Source organism: Haliotis rufescens, unplaced genomic scaffold, assembly GCF_023055435.1.
Source record: "Haliotis rufescens isolate VD_foot unplaced genomic scaffold, xgHalRufe1.0.p SCAF_21, whole genome shotgun sequence".
In the NCBI taxonomy this organism is placed as follows: domain Eukaryota; kingdom Metazoa; phylum Mollusca; class Gastropoda; order Lepetellida; family Haliotidae; genus Haliotis; species Haliotis rufescens.
The window spans coordinates 5,763,759-5,783,232 of record NW_025963902.1 but is presented as its reverse complement, the minus strand read 5'-3'; the positions used below and the strand labels follow the sequence as shown (position 1 = coordinate 5,783,232).

Genomic DNA, 19,474 nt, shown 5'->3' with positions numbered 1-19,474 from the left:
AGGAACGTGTGAACAGGCTGACACAGTGATATCACAATACCGCAGGTTGACAATTCTCGCCCCTAGACTTCTTTACCTAAAGCAACAGATAGAGTGATATCACTACACCTCCAACCATCCAGAATTAGGCCCACGGATATCATCCAGGTCTAATGCTATTCATAGTAAGTTCGTTCATATTATCCACATCTATCACCAATCTCACAATGAAGACTTTTGTTCCCATCTTTATGCTGTGGCATCTCATCACCACAGACGCCCATACATACGGCGTCACTGACAAGTTGCAAGCATCTCTACTTAAAGGATACAACCAAGACCTTCGCCCTCGCTGGAACCAACAGGACACTGTGGACGTCTACATGAGCATCAACTACTTCTCCGTCCTTGACCTCGACGTTGCCAAGGAGACCCTGACCACAGATATTTGGGCGTTTTACTTGTGGAAGGATGATATACTGACTTGGAATACGTCAGTGCATGGTGACATTGAAGGCATCAGAGTGCCCCTGACAAAAGTATGGGCCACGGATGTTGTGGTCCAGAATCCTATTGAAACCTCTATCGTCACTTCCGGTAGTAGGGTGTACGCTCGCCACACTGGACTTGTTCGGATCGATGTTGAATACCATACTGAAACAAGTTGTTTTACCTCTGTAACAAAGTTCCCATTCGACGAACACACTTGTGAAATTCGCTTTTCTTCAGATACGTACGTCGCCGGAGAGTTGAATATATCTACAGTTCAAGTGCGTTATCCGTTTATTTCGAAAAGCAGTCAGTGGAATGTAGTCGGTGGTGGTTCTGAAAGAGAAAAGGAAGACAGGAAATTGCAGAGTTTTGTGAAACTGCTGGTTACCGTCAAGAGGCAGCCTGTCTACTTCGTGGTGAATCTTCTGCTGCCAATCCTGGTCATCTCGACGCTCAGTCCGTGCGTCTTCCTGGTCAAGTCTGAAACAGGAGAGAAGCTGTCCATCTCGGTGACCCTCTTCCTGTCTTTCACATTCTTCATCTCTCTTCTTAACGGTATGCTACCCCAGACCTCCAGTAGCACCTCACTTATCTCCCTTTACGTATGTATCCAACTCCACCTGAGCGGTTTGTATATCGTCCTCTGTATCGTCATCCAGCGCGTCAGTCTCATGAAGGAACACAACACGATTACGTCTCGTATTGCCAGGTTCACATGTGTACCATCCAAAGTCGCCGTTACTCCTCTTATCATTAAACCGGATGTAGACGCACCGGAAGTAACACCGGAAATGAGGATCCCTGGTCCGACGGAAGTCGCTGACAAACTGGACAAATTGTTTTTCATGTTCTTCTTTGTCGTATCCGGCGCTCTTACAGCTGGATATTCAGTCTTCGTGGCCCTATGATCTTCTGTGTGAATCAACTGTGATGCAACGGAAGTGAGACGAAAATCGAAGATCCCTTGTTCGACGGTAGTCGCTAACAAACTGGACAAATTGTTTTTTTTATGTTCTTCTTTGTCGCATCCGTCACTCTTACAACTGGTTTATTCAGTCTTCGTGGCCCTATGATCTTCTGTGTGAATCAACTGTGATGCACCGGAAGTGACACCCGGAATTGGAGATCTCTGGTCCGACGAAGTCGCTGACAAACTGGACAAATTGTGTTATGTTGTACGCTTTGTCATGTCCTTTATTTCTTACCAGTAGTTGTTCCGTTGTCGTGAGCCTATGATCTTCTGTGTAAATGAACAGTCATGCACCGAAAGTGAGACCAACATTGGAGATCCCTTGTTCGACGGTAGTCGCTAACAAACTGGACAAATTGTGTGTTTTTGTGAGTGTTGCCCTTTTCGGCATCCTGGCAAGTAGTTGTTCCGTTTTCGTCTGTTTAAATTAACAGTGATGCAACTCACGATTGGAATAATACCGTATTCCCTGTATGTAGAGCCCGCCTTTTATGGTCGTGTCCTCAGATCTTCTCACAGAGAATCATATCGGAGTAAAATGTATGATTAAAATAACTCCTAGTAACATTTGAATACCAAGGTATTTTGAACATGTTTTTAATGTCCAATACATATACCAAAATAAAAAATACCTGGCCTCAAATATGGAGAGCTTCTTAAAGTAAACTGAAATTAATGCGGATCCGGAGTGTTAATTGACGAAATACGTTTTCAACACGTTGTGATGCGAAGATCAGTTTCTCACAAACGAAGCCCGATGGATTGATATCGTCAACGAGAAAGGTGCAAGTATTTTTTTAAGTTGCGTAATAACTAAATGGAGTCACTTTATACATGGTTTGAGAAGCTATTTTAAAATAACGGATCTAAGTAATCAGCGAGTGCGCACTAATCCGTTGGCCGGGGCTTTATTAATGTTACGTCCCTGTGTGTTGTAATGAGAGAGTGAGTATGGTTTTACGCCGCTTTTAGCAATATTCAAGCAATATCACGGGGGGACACACCAGAAATGGGGTTCACATATTGTATCCATGTCGGGAATCGAACCCGGGTCTTTGGCTTGACGAGCGGACGCTTTAACCACTAGGCTACTCGACCGCCTCCTGTGTGTTGTAATATAGATCAATATAACTATGATTCGCCTCTGCGGCGCGTGCTTTAGTGGTCAGTAATTACAAGTTTACATAGAAACATGGTTTCAGCTTTGAGCATTCTTTGTATTCAGAAATTCAAAGGAGAACATCTAATGCAAGTAACGAGAGACCTCTTCAACCTAGCTTAGAGCCTAGACGTTGCTGGTACAGCGCAAAACAACATTCACCCATTTACTCATTTATTTCACAGTTGAAAAATATTTAAACAAAACTTGACCATTAATATGAACTTATTGGTATTGGGATGTATTCTGTGTGTTGAATTGTACTTTTGCGCTCACCCTCGTTTCAATCATGCCCTTTCTAATAAAGGTTTGAACGAAATGTTCTTTGAGAAAAGTGGTTCACAAAAACATCAGCTGACTATTTCTGGCAGCAGACCCACATGTTTACCCTTCACTGTGAACATGTGTACAAGGTCTACTCGTCGATATAGTTCAGGTCTATTTAGCTGTTGAGGGAAAACTAGTGTCAGGTTGCTACAAACCTCATATTACCGATAGGAGCACGGACACATGTTATTTCCGCTGATGTTGTCAGTGAGCATCTTTGCTTCATTATGATTGACACGTGAAGATCCGGGCTAGAATAGGTCTTCAGCAACCCATGCTTGTCGTAAGAGACTAACGGGATCGGGTGGTCAGGCTCGCTGACTTGGTTGATGCATGTTATCGTATCCTAATTGCATGGATCGATGCTCATGATGTCAATAACTGATTTGTCTGGTCCAGACTCGATTATTTACAGACCGCCGCCATAAAGCTTGAACATTGAGTGCGGCGTTAAAAACAAACAAACACACAAACAAATCATTATGATTGATCAAGTACCTGCTGTTTCATTGCTTTCATTGTTTGCGAGGAGGTCCATAGCTACATGATGTCACACAAACGCAGTGTGACTTCACACATTGTACATGAATTCATGTAACGTCGTACTTGTTCCTGTCTGATGATATACCACGCCCACGCGATCCAACGTTGCCTGTCCGATGATATACCACGCCCACACGATCCAGCGTTAATTGTCCGATGATATACCACGCCCACATGTTCCAGCATGGCCCGTCTGATGATATACCACGCCCACACGATCCAGCGTTGACTGTCTCATGATATACCACACCCGCGCGATCCAGCGTTGCCTGTCCGATGATATGCCACGCCCACACGATCCAGCGTTGCCTGTCTCATGATATACCACACCCGCGCGATCCAGCGTTGACTGTCCGATGATATACCACGCTCACACGATCCAATGTTGCCTGTCCGATGATATACCACGCTCACACGATCCAACGTTGCCTGTCTGGTGATATACCAGGCCCAGACGATCCAGCGTTGACTGTCCGATGATATACCACGCTCACACGATCCAACGTTGCCTGTCCGATGATATACCACGCCACCACGATCCAACTTTGCCTCTCTGATGATATACCAGGCCCAGACGATCCAGCGTTGACTGTCTGATGATATACCACGCCCACACGATCCAGCATGGCCCGTCTGATGATATACCACGCCAACACGATGCAGCGTTGACTGTCTTTTGATATACCACGCCCACACGATCCAACTTTGCTTGTCTGACGATATACCAGGCCTAGACGATCCAGCGTTGACTGTCTGATGATAAATCACGGCCAAACGATCCAGCGTTGCCTGTCTGATGATATACCACGCTCACACGACCCAGCGCTGCTTGTCTGATGATATACCAAGCTCACACGATCCCTAGATGACGTGCTTATGGGACAGTGGCATGGAAGCATCCTGACCAGGCTCTTGTACCACTGACAAGCGCTTCTCAACCCCAACCCATCGTCGAATAGGTGCAGTGCATAACACTGGGTGGTGTTAGTGAATATAGGAGAAAACATATTTCGTTAAAACGATATCCTCAATTTTCACTTTGGTGGATTATGTCAGTGGTCACATATCACTATCTACTTACAACATGGTTGACGCAAGCAGAATGAGAATTGTAATAAAAGGGAGGCCACTCTTCTATCACTGTTACAAACATTAATAAAATACCCGCTGTGTAGGAGTCAACAACGGCTGGTTCAAACTGAATACTTGAAAAGGGAGTAAAGGACGTTTTAAAATTCAGCAGCTGGGCAACAAGACTGGATCGTGTGGGCGTGGTTAATCATCAGACAAGTTAAACTGGATCGTGCGGGCATGGTATATCATCAGACAAGCTAAACTGGATCGTATGGCCGTGGTATGTCATCAGACAGGCCGAACTGGATCATGTGGGCGTGGTATACCATCAGACAAGCTAAACTGGATCGTATGGCCGTGGTATCTCATCAGACAAGCTAAACAGGATCGTGCGGGCGTGGTATATCATCAGACAAGCTAAACTGGATCGTATGGCCGTGGTATGTCAGCAGACAGGCCGAACTGGATCGTGTGGGCGTGGTATACCATCAGACAAGCTAAACTGGATCGTATGGCCGTGGTATCTCATCAGACAAGCTAAACTGGATCGTGCGGGCGTGGCATATCATCAGACAAGTTAAACTGGATCGTGCGGGCGTTGTATATCATCAGACAAGCTAAATTGGATCGTGTGGGCATGGTATATCATTAGACAAGCTAAACTTGATCATGTGGGCGTGGTATATCATCAGACAAGTTATACTGGATCATGTGGGCGTGGTATATCATCAGACAAGCTAAACTTGATCATGTGGGCGTGGTATGTCATCAGACAAGCTATACTGGATCATGTGGGCGTGGTAATTCATCCGAGGCAATACTTGTTCGTGTGGGCGTGGCATATCATCAGACAAGTTAAACTGGATCGTGCGGGCGTTGTATATCATCAGACAAGCTAAACTGGATCGTGTGGGCATGGCATATCATTAGACAAGCTAAACTTGATCATGTGGGCGTGGTATATCATCAGACAAGTTATACTGGATCATGTGGGCGTGGTATATCATCAGACAAGCTAAACTTGATCATGTGGGCGTGGTATGTCATCAGACAAGCTATACTGGATCATGTGGGCGTGGTAATTCATCCGAGGCAATACTTGTTCGTGTGGGCGTGGTATATCATCAGACAAGCTAAACTGGATCATGCGCTCGTGGTATTTCTTTAAAGAGGCAAAACTGGACTATGTGGGCGTGGTATATCATCAGACAAGCTATACTGGACTATGTGGGCGTGGTATATCATCAGACAAGCTATACTGGATCATGTGGGCGTGGTAATTCATCCGAGGCAATACTTGTTCGTGTGGGCGTGGTATATCATCAGACAAGCTAAACTGGATCATGCGCTCGTGGTATTTCTTTAAAGAGGCAAAACTGGACTATGTGGGCGTGGTATATCATCAGACAAGCTATACTGGACTATGTGGGCGTGGTATATCATCAGACAAGCTATACTGGATCATGTGGGCGTGGGATATCATCAGCCAAGCAACAAGGCATGATCGTATGTTGTCTGGTTGGGAACATTCCGTCAATGCCAATAGTTCAAACTTTGTCAATAGGTCTGTTTTAAATGCCCCCAATTCTATTAAACATTATAGCTAAAATGGATAGAATTATCAGTAAACCGCCCGCATGTTATCAAAAATGAGCGGGCCACTGTAACTTGATAATGCCCTCATATTGTTTGACGACGGGTCATTATTAAGCCCTTGATGTTCAATAGTGACGTAATCTGGTATGCTCTATGACGTTTCCATATTTGTAAAGTGGCATTTGTCACCACCCGTCCCTTTCCGTAACCTGCAAGAAATACTATTCATCCAGCGTGATATCATTAGGCAACGAGTTGACAATTCTTTTATCTATGCCCGTTTACACATAGACGGAACCCAGTCGCCAAATGTCCACGAGGGGTCACGAGTCGCTATTCGGCTTGTCCCGGAATTACACGAGTTGGTCACGAATGTAAATGTGGGTCAGGGACATTCGTTGTGTCATTCGTCACCATTGCCCCTTTCCGTAACCTGCAAGAAGACTCGTCCCCCTATCGATGAATGTTATGTGCGAAAATACGACAAGCCAATCAGAATGCGCGTATGATTTCAAGTCTTTCGTCAAAGAATCCCCCAGAAATAACTTTTGATTTTACATATGTCTTACATCTAAAAGTATACCCAAGACACAATTAAATGTGTTCAATTATACTGTATAATTCTGCATGTCCAGATGTGCTTTAACTTGCATCTGAAATATATATGATATATGGGGAAATATATGTGAACCATTACGCAACGAGTTGACAATTGTTTTAGGTATGCCCGTTGCGCTAAGACGGAACACTGTCGCAAAAAATGGTCATGAGAGGGGCACGAGTCGCTTTTCGGCTTGTCCCGGAATAACACGAGTTGGTCACGAATGTCGTTATGTGTTAATGCAGTAAATATTTCAAAAACGATATTGTTGTTTATATATATTTGATAACAAACTCAATCCATTTTAGCTATAATAAGGGTAAGCCATCGCTCTTTTCAACTGCCCTCCTTCGTCGGGCAGTTAATGGAGTGGAAGACCTCGGGCTTCTGCAAATGATAATGCCCTGAAAAATAGCGTTACCCTGATATTAGAGTATTACGATTTGTCCAAAATATCAGATGTTCAGGGACAGTGCCATCATGGAGTATGGTTGTGTATCATTGACAAGCGGGATCCCAAATTTATTCATCAAAAAGTCGATGCTTGTAATTTGCCCGCCTTTCACTAACCCGCCAGGTGCGCTGACCAAACCTGTCCAATCCTTAACTGATGCAACATGTTCAAAGGGGCTTTAACCCCCGAATCGGCCACTTAATGAGTGGTTCAAGAAAATTAATAACGGATCACGGTGATGGCAAAATACTTCAACCACAGCTATGGAATCCTAGAAAGGACATTGTCACGTTCTCGTATTGTCGCGTTGTCGCGCATTTTAACGCCCTTTTAACACATTTTTGATGGGCGAAAATGCGACAATGACCTAGAAAAATATCGCGTTGTCGCATTTTCGCAATTTGGTAAAATAAAAAAATATTATTTAAAGCGCGACAATGGGACAAAGCGACAATTGTAGCGTTTTGATTCATTTTGTCACTTTTTACTTGTTTTTCTAAGGGCGACAAAGCGACAACGTGACGATTTCCCTTCTAGGATTCCATACACAGCTCGTGGTATGCATCAGCTTTGTTGCTGAGTGTATATACGGTCGATATCTAGAACCTGGCGGGACATGAGTTCCAGCACGTCTTACATACCAAATCATATTTCAAAGCATTAAACATCAAAACTAACATTTTCTTTGATGCAAAATGATGACACGTGTTTAACGCCTAATCTCTCCACCTACTGTTCAGATGGTCGTAAAACTACACCCGTGAACGGTGATATCACTTATCGCCAATGTAAGCTATGTCCTGAATCTGACTATCTCGCACTATATTAGCCAACTTCGTCTGTTCTTTTCCTGTATCTGAACTCCATGGACATTCTTACGTTAAGATTACAGACTTTGATTAAAGATACTAGTATGTGTTTGGCAAACAATTGCATCCCGTGTCCAGTCGCGAAGATTTTAAACTTTTGGTAGTTGCGAAATCAATGGAATCAGGCGAGGTTTGTTACAGCGGATGGTGTTTGTTACAGCAGGTGCTGTTTGTTACAGCGGATGGCGTTTGTTACAGCTGGTGGTGTTTTGTACAGCAGATGGTATTTGTTACAGCGTCGGGTTTGTTACAGCTGTTGGTGTTTGTTACAGCGGTTGGGGTTTGTTACGGCTGGTGGTGTTTGTTACAGCTGGTGGGGTGTGGAACAGCGGATGGTGTTTGTTACAGCTGATGGTGTTTGTTACAGCTGTTGGTGTTTGTTACAGCTGGTGGTGTTTGTTACAGCTGGTGGGGTGTGTAACAGCGGATGGTGTTTGTTACAGCTGATGGTGTTTTGTACAGCAGATGGTATTTGTTACAGCTGATGGTGTTTGTTACAGCTGTTGGTGTTTGTTACAGCTGGTGATGTTTGTTACAGCTGGCGGGGTGTGTAACAGCGGATGGTGTTTGTAACAGCTGATCGTGTTTGTTACAGCTCGCGGTGTTTGTTACAGCTCGTGGTGTTTGGTACAGCTGGTGGTGTTTGTTACAGCTGGTGATGTTTGTTACAGCTGATGGGGTCTGTTACAGCTGGTGATGTTTGTTACAGCTGATGGGGTCTGTTACAGCTGTTGGTGTTTGTTACAGCTGATGGTGTTTGTTACAGCGGATGGCGTTTGTTACAGCTGGTGGTGTTTTGTACAGCAGATGGTATTTGTTACAGCGTCGGGTTTGTTACAGCTGTTGGGGTTTGTTACAGCGGTTGGGGTTTGTTACGGCTGGTGGTGTTTGTTACAGATGGTGGGGTGTGTAACAGCGGATGGTGTTTGTTACAGCGGATGGTGTTTGTTACAGCTGTTGGTGTTTGTTACAGCTTGTGGGGTGTGTAACAGCGGATGGTGTTTGTTACAGCTGATGGTGTTTTGTACAGCAGATGGTATTTGTTACAGCTGATGGTGTTTGTTACAGCTGTTGGTGTTTGTTACAGCTGGTGATGTTTGTTACAGCTGGCGGGGTGTGTAACAGCGGATGGTGTTTGTAACAGCTGATGGTGTTTGTTACAGCTCGCGGTGTTTGTTACAGCTCGTGGTGTTTGTTACAGCCGGTGGTGTTTGTTACAGCCGGTGGTGTTTGTTACAGCTGGTGATGTTTGTTACAGCTGATGGGGTCTGTTACAGCTGGTGATGTTTGTTACAGCTGATGGGGTCTGTTACAGCTGTTGGTGTTTGTTACAGCTGATGGTGTTTGTTACAGCGGATGATGTTTGTTACGGTGGATGGTGTTTGTTACAGCTGGTTGGGTTTGTTACAGCCTGTGGGGTTTGACACAGCTGGTGGTGTTTGTAACAACTGATGGTATTTGTTACAGCTGGTGGTGTTTGTTACAGCGGATGGTGTTTGTTACAGCTGATGGTGTTTGGTACAGCGGATGGTGTTTGATACAGCTGGTAGGGTTTGTTACAGCGGATGGTGTTTGTTACAGCTGGTGGGGTTTGTTATGTCGTGTGGGGTTTGTTACAGCGGGTGGTGTTTTTTACTGCGGAAGGTTGGGTTTGTTACAGCCGAATTGGTTTGTTACAGCGGATTGCGTTTGTTACGGCTGATGGTGTTTAATACAGCTGGTGGTTTTTTTTACGTCGTATGGTGTTTATTATAGCTGGTGGGGTTTGTTATGTCTTGTGGGGTTTGTTACAGTGGGTGGGGTTTGTTACTGCGGATGGTGGTTGTTACACCGGATGGTATTTGTTATAGCTATTGGAGTTTGTTACAGCTGGTTGGGTTTGTTACAGCGGGTGGGGTTTGTTACAGCTGTTGGGGTTTGTTACAGCTGGTGGTGTCTGTTACAGCTGTTGGTGTTTGATATAGCTTTGGGGGTTTGTTACAGCGGATTGTGTTTGATACATCAGGTGGGGTTTGTGATTTCCATTTGGGTTTGTTACAGCTGGTGGGGTTTGTTGCATCTTCCCGAGGCAAGGGAGTTAACTGACTGTAAAAGTCCAGTTTCCACCCTAGCCGAACTAGGCTGGAATTTCTGGGCTCGATCGTAGCGCCACAAGTGGCGTTTATAAGTTGTATCCCTTCTTTGTCCTTTCTATTGACGAATCAGATTCCAACTCTTATATCACTTGCATTTGCTGCACACAAAATGCGCCCTGTAAAGACGATCTGATCGATAAACAATATATTTATAATACTGAAACGGATCATACTTCGCAAAGTGCATCAAATCACACGAGCACCTTGATAAAAAAACACGAAAAGATTTGAAATACATACGTTGACGCAAAAGTAACGATAAACATTTTATGCAAATCCTACAATCGGCCGAAATATGCACGGCAGTTTACGTAGCGGATGTTGACCTCGTGACGCGATTTTGATTAGACTGTGCATAGACCCGTTTGTCCAGCCAAAATGTAACTCCATAAATCCACCCTAGTTCGGCAAGGGTCGAAACTGGTCTTATATATTCAGTTAATTCCCTTGCTTTGGGAAGATGGGTTTGTTACAGCTCATCTTGCGTGCGTGGCTGCATTTATACCGGTTTTGTAGTGCTAGCCAACGGAGATACCATGCCGCAGTTTAACATGGATACCCCACTCAGACACAGTCCATCTTTTATCCAATCAATGCCGGGCGTCAGCCATGATAACAACAAGAACCATCTTTTGTTATGACGTGGCCAGGAAATCGAACCACAGATCTTCCGCTCTCTGGGCAGACGCTCTATCCACTAGGCCATGTAGGCGGTCAGGCCGTGAGGTAATTTAAAACCTAACTTAATTAACCCTAACTAACTGTAAACTTTAGTCCTTTAACTGTAAAAGAGTGAGTGAGTATGGTTTTACGCCGCTTTTAGCAATATTCCTGCAATATCACGGCGGGGGACACCAGAAATGGGCTTCACACATTGTACCCATGCCGGGATTCGAACCCGGGTCTTCGGCGTGACGAGCGAACGCTTGAACCACAAGGCTACCCGACCGCCCCCTGTAAAGGAGATGAGTATCGAAGGCAATATGATGGAAATTAGGAGGTATATATTTGACTAAATACACTTATTAAAGTGAGTTGGTAAATAAATTTCACACAGAGAGTGAGTAAGCTGGGTTTAACGCCGCTTTGAACAGTATTCCTGTTAGATCATGGCGTGTCAGTTTAATGTGGGAGGAAAGCCTGATACCTGCATTACTTCGGACTTTCCTCCCACATTAAGCTGACACGCGGTAATATAACCGGAATACTGTTCAAAGCGGCGTTAAGCCCAACTCATTATATACGATCTCTTCATTATATGCCAGAAACGTCTCATATTCCACAGATTGGTAAGCTCAGCCTAGGTGACTACAGGTTTAACATAATTAACACCAGATTCCTCGCAAATGTCATAACGTTGGGGAAACATTTTGCTGTAAGTGACTCTTATCAGCTATTGGGCAAAATAATGTTTTTCGCTCATTCTGTTAAATGAAACTACGTTTTTTACTGGGACATAATGTGACATGTTGTTTTTTTCAAAAATAAATGTTTTTGGAAGACGTTATTTGTACATAAACATGGTGTTGCCACAGTCTATGGATACAGTCGAGCTTACCGTATGGGGGGAGGGGGGGGGGGGGGGGGGACGTGTAATAAGCTGCTTGATATCGCTACCACAGGCTACAGATGCTAGGTGATGGATAGCCTTGCTCAAAGGCTGTACTGAAAGAAAAGTCCATGGATGTTTAGTAATTCTATCCTCCAATTAGGTAAGTGTAGATATGGAGACAGTACCGAGGACTCTAGTCTCATATAGGGACAATGTCCTTATTATTTACATTATCTAGAAATTATGATTTATACTAATTATTATTGACTAGGAGACTTGTGAAAGTCTAGGTGATGGGGGATAGGGAGTTCTTGTTATGGGTCAAGGGTCATATGCTGACCGTGAAATTGCTGTAGACTCAGTGACTTCACCCCCCGCCGTCGAGGGCTGGGAGATTCGGACTACTTGGTTAATACAGAGACAAAAAAATAGTTGATGGTCTCTGGTTAATAGTCGGGGTTTGTCGCGCTCACCGTTACCATGTAAACCAGTGATTGATAGCATGAGCACTGATTCGGGGCACAGTGAAAGTGTGTGAGTGTGTGTGCATGCGTGTGTGTTATGGTGTCAAAGGCCGTAGTTAACTTTTTTTGACAGGGGAAGTAAATATTTGTACAAGTATCACTTGTCCCCAACTTGATTCAAATAAAACTGTTTTCCATATAAAAAAAAAACGGGGGGGGGGGGGGGGGGGGGGGGGCACGTCACAGGGTATGGCACCAATTTGGAGTTTTACGGTACTATCACTCCATCAACGCGTGGGGGGGGGGGGGCATAGTAATAGTCTCCATACATGTACAATGTATACTATTATACTACACTGTGAATGGATTGCAGGTACATGTGATGTTTGATAAATACATGTAAACGGTTTGTAAAATATTCCTGCTATAAAAATGTATATGTACCAGCATATACTTATGTAGTGGTCTTATAAATACCACTTTGACACTGGTTTTATCACAATTCATGTATGTACATGTACATGGTTAAAATAACACATGATGTCCATGTATGGAGGGACGTCCTGATTAGTGTGGCCACACAGTTAAAGTTGATACCAATATGAAATGCATTAAATGTTCTCCTACGTTAGACATATATACTTCAATTCCCATGTTATTAAAATTAAAACCGACTATTAACTACGGACCTTTCTGTGTGTAACAAGTGTCATTGGGATATTAGAGTAGAATTTGTACATTCAAACACGTTTTACACATACTGTACAGGTTATTGCAATCAGAGTGACGGTCAGTAAGACAGTTTGGTTGGTTGGTTAGTTTCTTGTTTAACGCCGCACTCAGCAATATTCCAGCTATATGACGGCGGTCTGTAAATAATCGAGTCTGGACCAGACAATCCAGTGATTGACATCATGAGAATCCATCCACGCAATTGGGATCGAAGACATGCATTAACCAAGTCAGCGAGCCTGACCGCCCGATCCCGTTAGTCGCCTTTTACGACAAGCATAGTCGCCTTTTACGGCAAGCATGGGTTGCTGAAGACCTATTCTACCCCGGATCTTCACGGGTCGGTGAGACAGCTACTTATCTTGTATTAGTTTGTAATTAATGTGTCTTTGTGTTTTTCTCGAGACATACAGCGTGACAAACAGTTTCTACAGTGTGTGTTATACAATGCACATGTATAATGTGTACAACTCTTAAGCGAAAATAACTGTTTAGTGATTAAAGTTAAATATGTGAGTAAATAGTGTTAGTTTATGATAAATAACCAGTTTTGATTGTTCTGACGTTTGATATTTACGTATTGTGTATGCAAGATATGCATGTAGGGTTAGGGTTAGGGTGTGTGTGAGTGTGTGTTTGTGTGTATGCATGTGAGTGTGTGCTTATGTGTGTATATTTGCATATGTATGTGTGTGTATGTATGCGTGTGTGCGTGCGTTTGTGTGTGTAAATTGTATGCATGTGAGTGTGTGCTTATGTGTGTATATGTGTATATGTATGTGTGTATGTATGCGTGTGTGCGTGCGTTTTTGTGTGTGTATGTGTATGCATGTGAGTATGTGCTTATGTGTGTATATTTGCATATGTATGTGTGTGTATGTATGCGTGTGTGCGTGCGTCTGTGTGTGTATGTGTGTGTATTCATGTGAGTGTGTGCTTATGTGTGTATGTATATGTGTATGTATGCGTGTGTGCGTGCGTTTGTGTGTGTATATTGTTTGAAGGTGAGTGTGTGCTTACGTCCGATATGTGTATATGAATGTGTGTATGTATGCGTGTGTGCGTGCGTTTGTGTGTGTATGTATGGGTGTATATTGTACGCATGTGAGTGTGGGCTTATGTGTTAATATTTGCATATGTATGTGTGTATGTATGCGTGTGTGCGTGCGTTTGTGTGTGCATATGTGTAAGTGTGTGTATGCATGAAGGTGAGTGTGTATGCATGCTAGTGTGTATGCATGCTAGCGTGTGTGTATGTGTGTGAGTGTGTGTATGTGTGTATGTATATGTGTATGTATGCGTGTGTGCGTGCGTTTGTGTGTGTATATTGTATGAAGGTGAGTGTGTGCTTACGTGTGTATATGTGTATATGAATGTGTGTATGTATGCGTGTGTGTGTGCGTTTGTGTGTGTATGTATGTGTGTATATTGTATCCATGTGAGTGTGGGCTTACATGTATGTGTTAATATTTGCATATGTATGTGTGTATGAATGCGTGTGTGCGTGCGTTTGTGTGTGTATATGTGTAAGTGTGTGTATGCATGTGCGTGAGTGTGTATGCATGCTAGCGTGTGTGTATGTGTGTGAAATACACTGTGCTAGACATGACGAATGAAGCAGGAATGTATTTCGCACTAAATCACGACAGCAAATACTGGTCGATGCTAATCTGTTGATTGTGATGAGATTGCATGCATTCTGCAAGGGTGAATCACTGACAACGTTTGCCTTGTCTGCCAAGGGGATGCAATGTGGGGAGTGCACGCAGCAATCATGGTATTGACGGGGGGCATGATCAAGCTTCTCCCACAGAACGCCGTCGTGTTGTTAAAATATTGCTGACTGCCGCGTAAACCAAACAGGGAGTTATGATTTTAATGTTCCGGACTTCAGTAATGAATAGGAAACTAGTTTAGCGAGAGAGTGAGTATGTTTTTACGCCGCTTTTAGCAATATTTCAGTAACATCACGGCGGGGGTAACCAGAAATGGGCTTCACACATTGTACCCATGTCGGGAATCGAACCCGGGTCTTCGGCGTGACGAGCGAACGCTTTAACCACAAGGCTACCCGACCGCCTCTTAGCGAGAGAGACATATGTTTATTCTTTGCATGACCTTTGTTACTACAGTCTACAACTAGTTGGCATGTCCTGTTTATATTATTAAGGTGGCGCGGGTGGCCCAGTCGTCTAAGGCGCCGCGATTCGCTGTGCAGAGTTGCGTCCCTTGGACACGCCAGAAACCTATGATTTTGGGTTCGAATCCCGGTTCGCACCGATTATGATACTAGGTTTGTCAGCACCATTCCCGTGTTCATGGTTTCACCGAAGTGGTAAACGTCTGAGACCTGCATCACTACGGGCTTCCCTCCCACATTAAGCTGACACGCCGCGATATAACTGGAATACTGTTCAAAGCGGCGTTGAAACCAACTCACTCCCTCACTCATTATATTATTACAATACTGTTCCGTCCATTGTTACACCTATGACATATTAACCTCCCTTATCTCCGTCTGCAACAAACGTGTCTAACGCGCCGCAATTAGCAGAGTTGCGTTCCTCATACGTGGCAGAAACCTATGGAATCCCGAGTTCGCCCTGATAATGTTTCCGCGCTCGTGGGTTTCACCAATCTGGTAAACGTCTTGGACCTTCATGACTTCTCCCACATCAAGGTGTCACTCACTCACTCACTCACTCACTCACTCACTCACTCACCCACTCACTCACTCACTCACTCATTCACTCACTCACTCACTCACTCACTCACTGGAACCGAGGCAGTGGACATACCTGTCGGACGCCGCTATACAGGCGGTATACTATGACCATTAATGTAATCAAATTGTCAACAGCGTCAAATGGTTTGTTGGAGGAAAAAGTAAAAATAACGTAAGAAGGTGTTTGTCACATGATTTATGTAAATGACGTCACCTTTAGTTCATGTGGTCCAGGTGTTAGTGACAGATACGCACCCCTTCTCAGCTCCAACAACCTATACTCATCCACCTCTCAGTTCTATCAGCCTATACTCATCCACCTCTCAGTTCTAGCAGCCTATACTCATCCACCTCTCAGTTCTAGCAGCCTATACTCATCCACCTCTTAGTTCTAGCAGCCTATACTCATCCACCTCTCAGCTCTATCAGCCTATACTCATCCACCTCTCAGCTCTATCAGCCTATACTCATCCCCTTCTCAGTTTTATCAGCCTATACCCATCTACCTCTCAGCTCTATCAGCCTATACTCATCCATCTCTCGGCTCTAGCGACCTACATGCACCCCTTATCAGCTCTGAAGCCTATACTCATTCCCATCTCAGCTCTAGCAACCTATACTCATCCACCTCTCAGCTCTACCAGCCTATACTCATCCCCTTCTCAGCTCTAGCAGCCTATACTCATCCACCTTTCAGCTCTAGCAACCTATACACATCCTCCTTTCAGCTCTAGCAGCCTATACTCATCCACCTCTCGGCTCTAGCGACCTACACGCACCCCTTATCAGCTCTGCAGCCTATACTCATTCCCATCTCAGCTCTAGCAACCTATACTCATCCCCTTCTCAGCTCTAGCAGCCTATACTCATCCACCTTTCAGCTCTAGCAACCTATACACATCCTCCTTTCAGCTCTAGCAGCCTATACTCATCCACCTCTCAGCTCTATCAGCCTATACTCATCCCCTTCTCAGCTCTAGCAGCCTATACTCACCCCCTTCTCAGTTTTATCAGCCTATACCCATCTACCTCTCAGCTCTATCAGCCTATACTCATCCATCTCTCGGCTCTAGCGACCTACATGCACCCCTTATCAGCTCTGAAGCCTATACTCATTCCCATCTCAGCTCTAGCAACCTATACTCATCCACCTCTCAGCTCTACCAGCCTATACTCATCCCCTTCTCAGCTCTAGCAGCCTATACTCACCCCCTTCTCAGTTTTATCAGCCTATACCCATCTACCTCTCAGCTCTATCAGCCTATACTCATCCATCTCTCGGCTCTAGCGACCTACATGCACCCCTTATCAGCTCTGAAGCCTATACTCATTCCCATCTCAGCTCTAGCAACCTATACTCATCCACCTCTCAGCTCTACCAGCCTATACTCATCCCCTTCTCAGCTCTAGCAGCCTATACTCATCCACCTTTCAGCTCTAGCAACCTATACACATCCTCCTTTCAGCTCTAGCAGCCTATACTCATCCACCTCTCAGCTCTATCAGCCTATACTCATCCATCTCTCGGCTCTAGCGACCTACACGCACCCCTTATCAGCTCTGCAGCCTATACTCATTCCCATCTCAGCTCTAGCAACCTATACTCATCCCCTTCTCAGCTCTAGCAGCCTATACTCATCCACCTTTCAGCTCTAGCAACCTATACACATCCTCCTTTCAGCTCTAGCAGCCTATACCCATCCCCTTCTCAGCTCTAGCAGCCTATACTCATCCACCTCTCATCTCTATCAGCCTATACTCATCCACCTCTCAGCTCAAGCAGCCTATACTCATCCACCTCTCAGCTCTATCAGCCTATACTCATCCACCTCTCAGCTCTTCCAGCCTATACTCATCCCCATCTCAGCTCTAGCAGCCTATACTCATCCCCTTCCCAGCTCTAGCAGCCTATACTCATCCACCTCTCAGTTCTAGCAGCCTATACTCATCCACCTCTCAGGTCTAGCAGCCTATACTCATCCACCTCTCAGGTCTAGCAGCCTATACTCATCCACCTCTCAGTTCTAGCAGCCTATACTCATCCACCTCTCAGGTCTAGCAGCCTATACTCATCCACCTCTCAGCTCTATCAGCCTATACTCATCCCCTTCTCAGCTCTATCAGCCTATACCCATCCCCTTCTCAGCTCTAGCAGCCTATACTCATCCACCTTTCAGCTCTAGCAACCTATACACATCCTCCTTTCAGCTCTAGCAGCCTATACTCATCCACTTCTCAGCTCTAGCAGCCTATACTCATCCACCTTTCAGCTCTAGCAGCCTATACTCATTCCCTTTATCAGCTCTGCAACCTATATTCATTCCCTGTTTAGGTCTATCAGCCTATACTCATCCACCTCTCAGCTCTAGCAGCCTACACTCATCCACCTCTCAGTTCTAGCAGCCTATACTCATCCACCTCTCAGCTCTAGCAGCCTACACTCATCAACCTCTCAGTTCTAGCAACCTATACTCATCCACCTCTCAGCTCTAGCAGCCTATACTCATCCACCTCTCAGCTCTAGCAGCCTATACTCATCCACCTCTCAGTTCTAGCAGCCTATGCTCATCCACCTCTCAGCTCAAGCAGCCTATACTCATCAACCTCTCAGTTCTAGCAGCCTATACTCATCCACCTCTCAGTTCTAGCAGCCTATACTCATCCCCTTCCCAGCTCTAGCAGCCTATACTCATCCACCTCTCAGTTCTAGCAGCCTATACTCATCCACCTCTCAGGTCTAGCAGCCTATACTCATCCACCTCTCAGCTCTATCAGCCTATACTCATCCATCTCTCGGCTCTAGCGACCTACACGCACCCCTTATCAGCTCTGCAGCCTATACTCATTCCCATCTCAGCTCTAGCAACCTATACTCATCCCCTTCTCAGCTCTATCAGCCTATACCCATCCCCTTCTCAGCTCTAGCAGCCTATACTCATCCACCTTTCAGCTCTAGCAACCTATACACATCCTCCTTTCAGCTCTAGCAGCCTATACTCATCCACTTCTCAGCTCTAGCAGCCTATACTCATCCACCTTTCAGCTCTAGCAGCCTATACTCATTCCCTTCTCAGCTCTTCAACCAATATTCATTCCCTGTTTAGGTCTAGCAGCCTATACTCATCCACCTCTCAGTTCTAGCAGCCTACACTCATCCACCTCTCAGTTCTAGCAGCCTATACTCATCCACCTCTCAGCTCTAGCAGCCTATATTCATCCACCTCTTAGTTCTAGCAGCCTATACTCATCCACCTCTCAGCTCTAGCAGCCTATACTCATCCACCTCTCAGCTCTAGCAGCCTATATTCATCCACCTCTTAGTTCTAGCAGCATATATTCATCCACCTCTCAGCTGTATCTTCCTATACTCATCCACCTTTCAGCTCTATCAGCCTATATTCATCCCCTTCTCGGTTCTGCAGCCTATACTCATTCCCTTCTCAAGTCTAGCAGCCTATACCTATCCCCTTCTCTGCTCTAGCAGCCTATACCCATCCACCGTTCAGCTCCGCAGCATATACTCGCCTCCTTCTCAGCTCTCTGAAATTAAGAGACTTGAGGGTTCTTCAGTAGAATTATGCTTATTTAACCTCTTACACAACTTTATGTGGGGGACATTGTGTTAGTATTGGGTATGTCAAAGTAGGGACAAACGGCATGTGCAAGTGTTCATTTACTGACAGACACATTTCAATTGAAATGACGTCCGTCGGTTTCCATTTTCTGTCTCCTCACCATATAACTACCACATGTAGACCTTGAGGTTGTTGATCTAGTTTACAATTAAAGCGTAGGTGGTGTG

General features: G+C 44.8%; 1 protein-coding gene across 1 annotated transcript; it reads left to right on the top strand.

Annotated features, from left to right (window-relative positions):
* The first annotated feature begins 206 nt into the window (after positions 1-206).
* On the top strand, positions 207-1,379 carry LOC124133301 (neuronal acetylcholine receptor subunit alpha-7-like). Its single transcript, XM_046497657.2, has one exon. It carries the CDS (start codon positions 207-209, stop codon positions 1,377-1,379), a length of 1,173 nt encoding a protein of 390 aa, XP_046353613.2.
* The last annotated feature ends 18,095 nt before the right edge of the window (positions 1,380-19,474 follow it).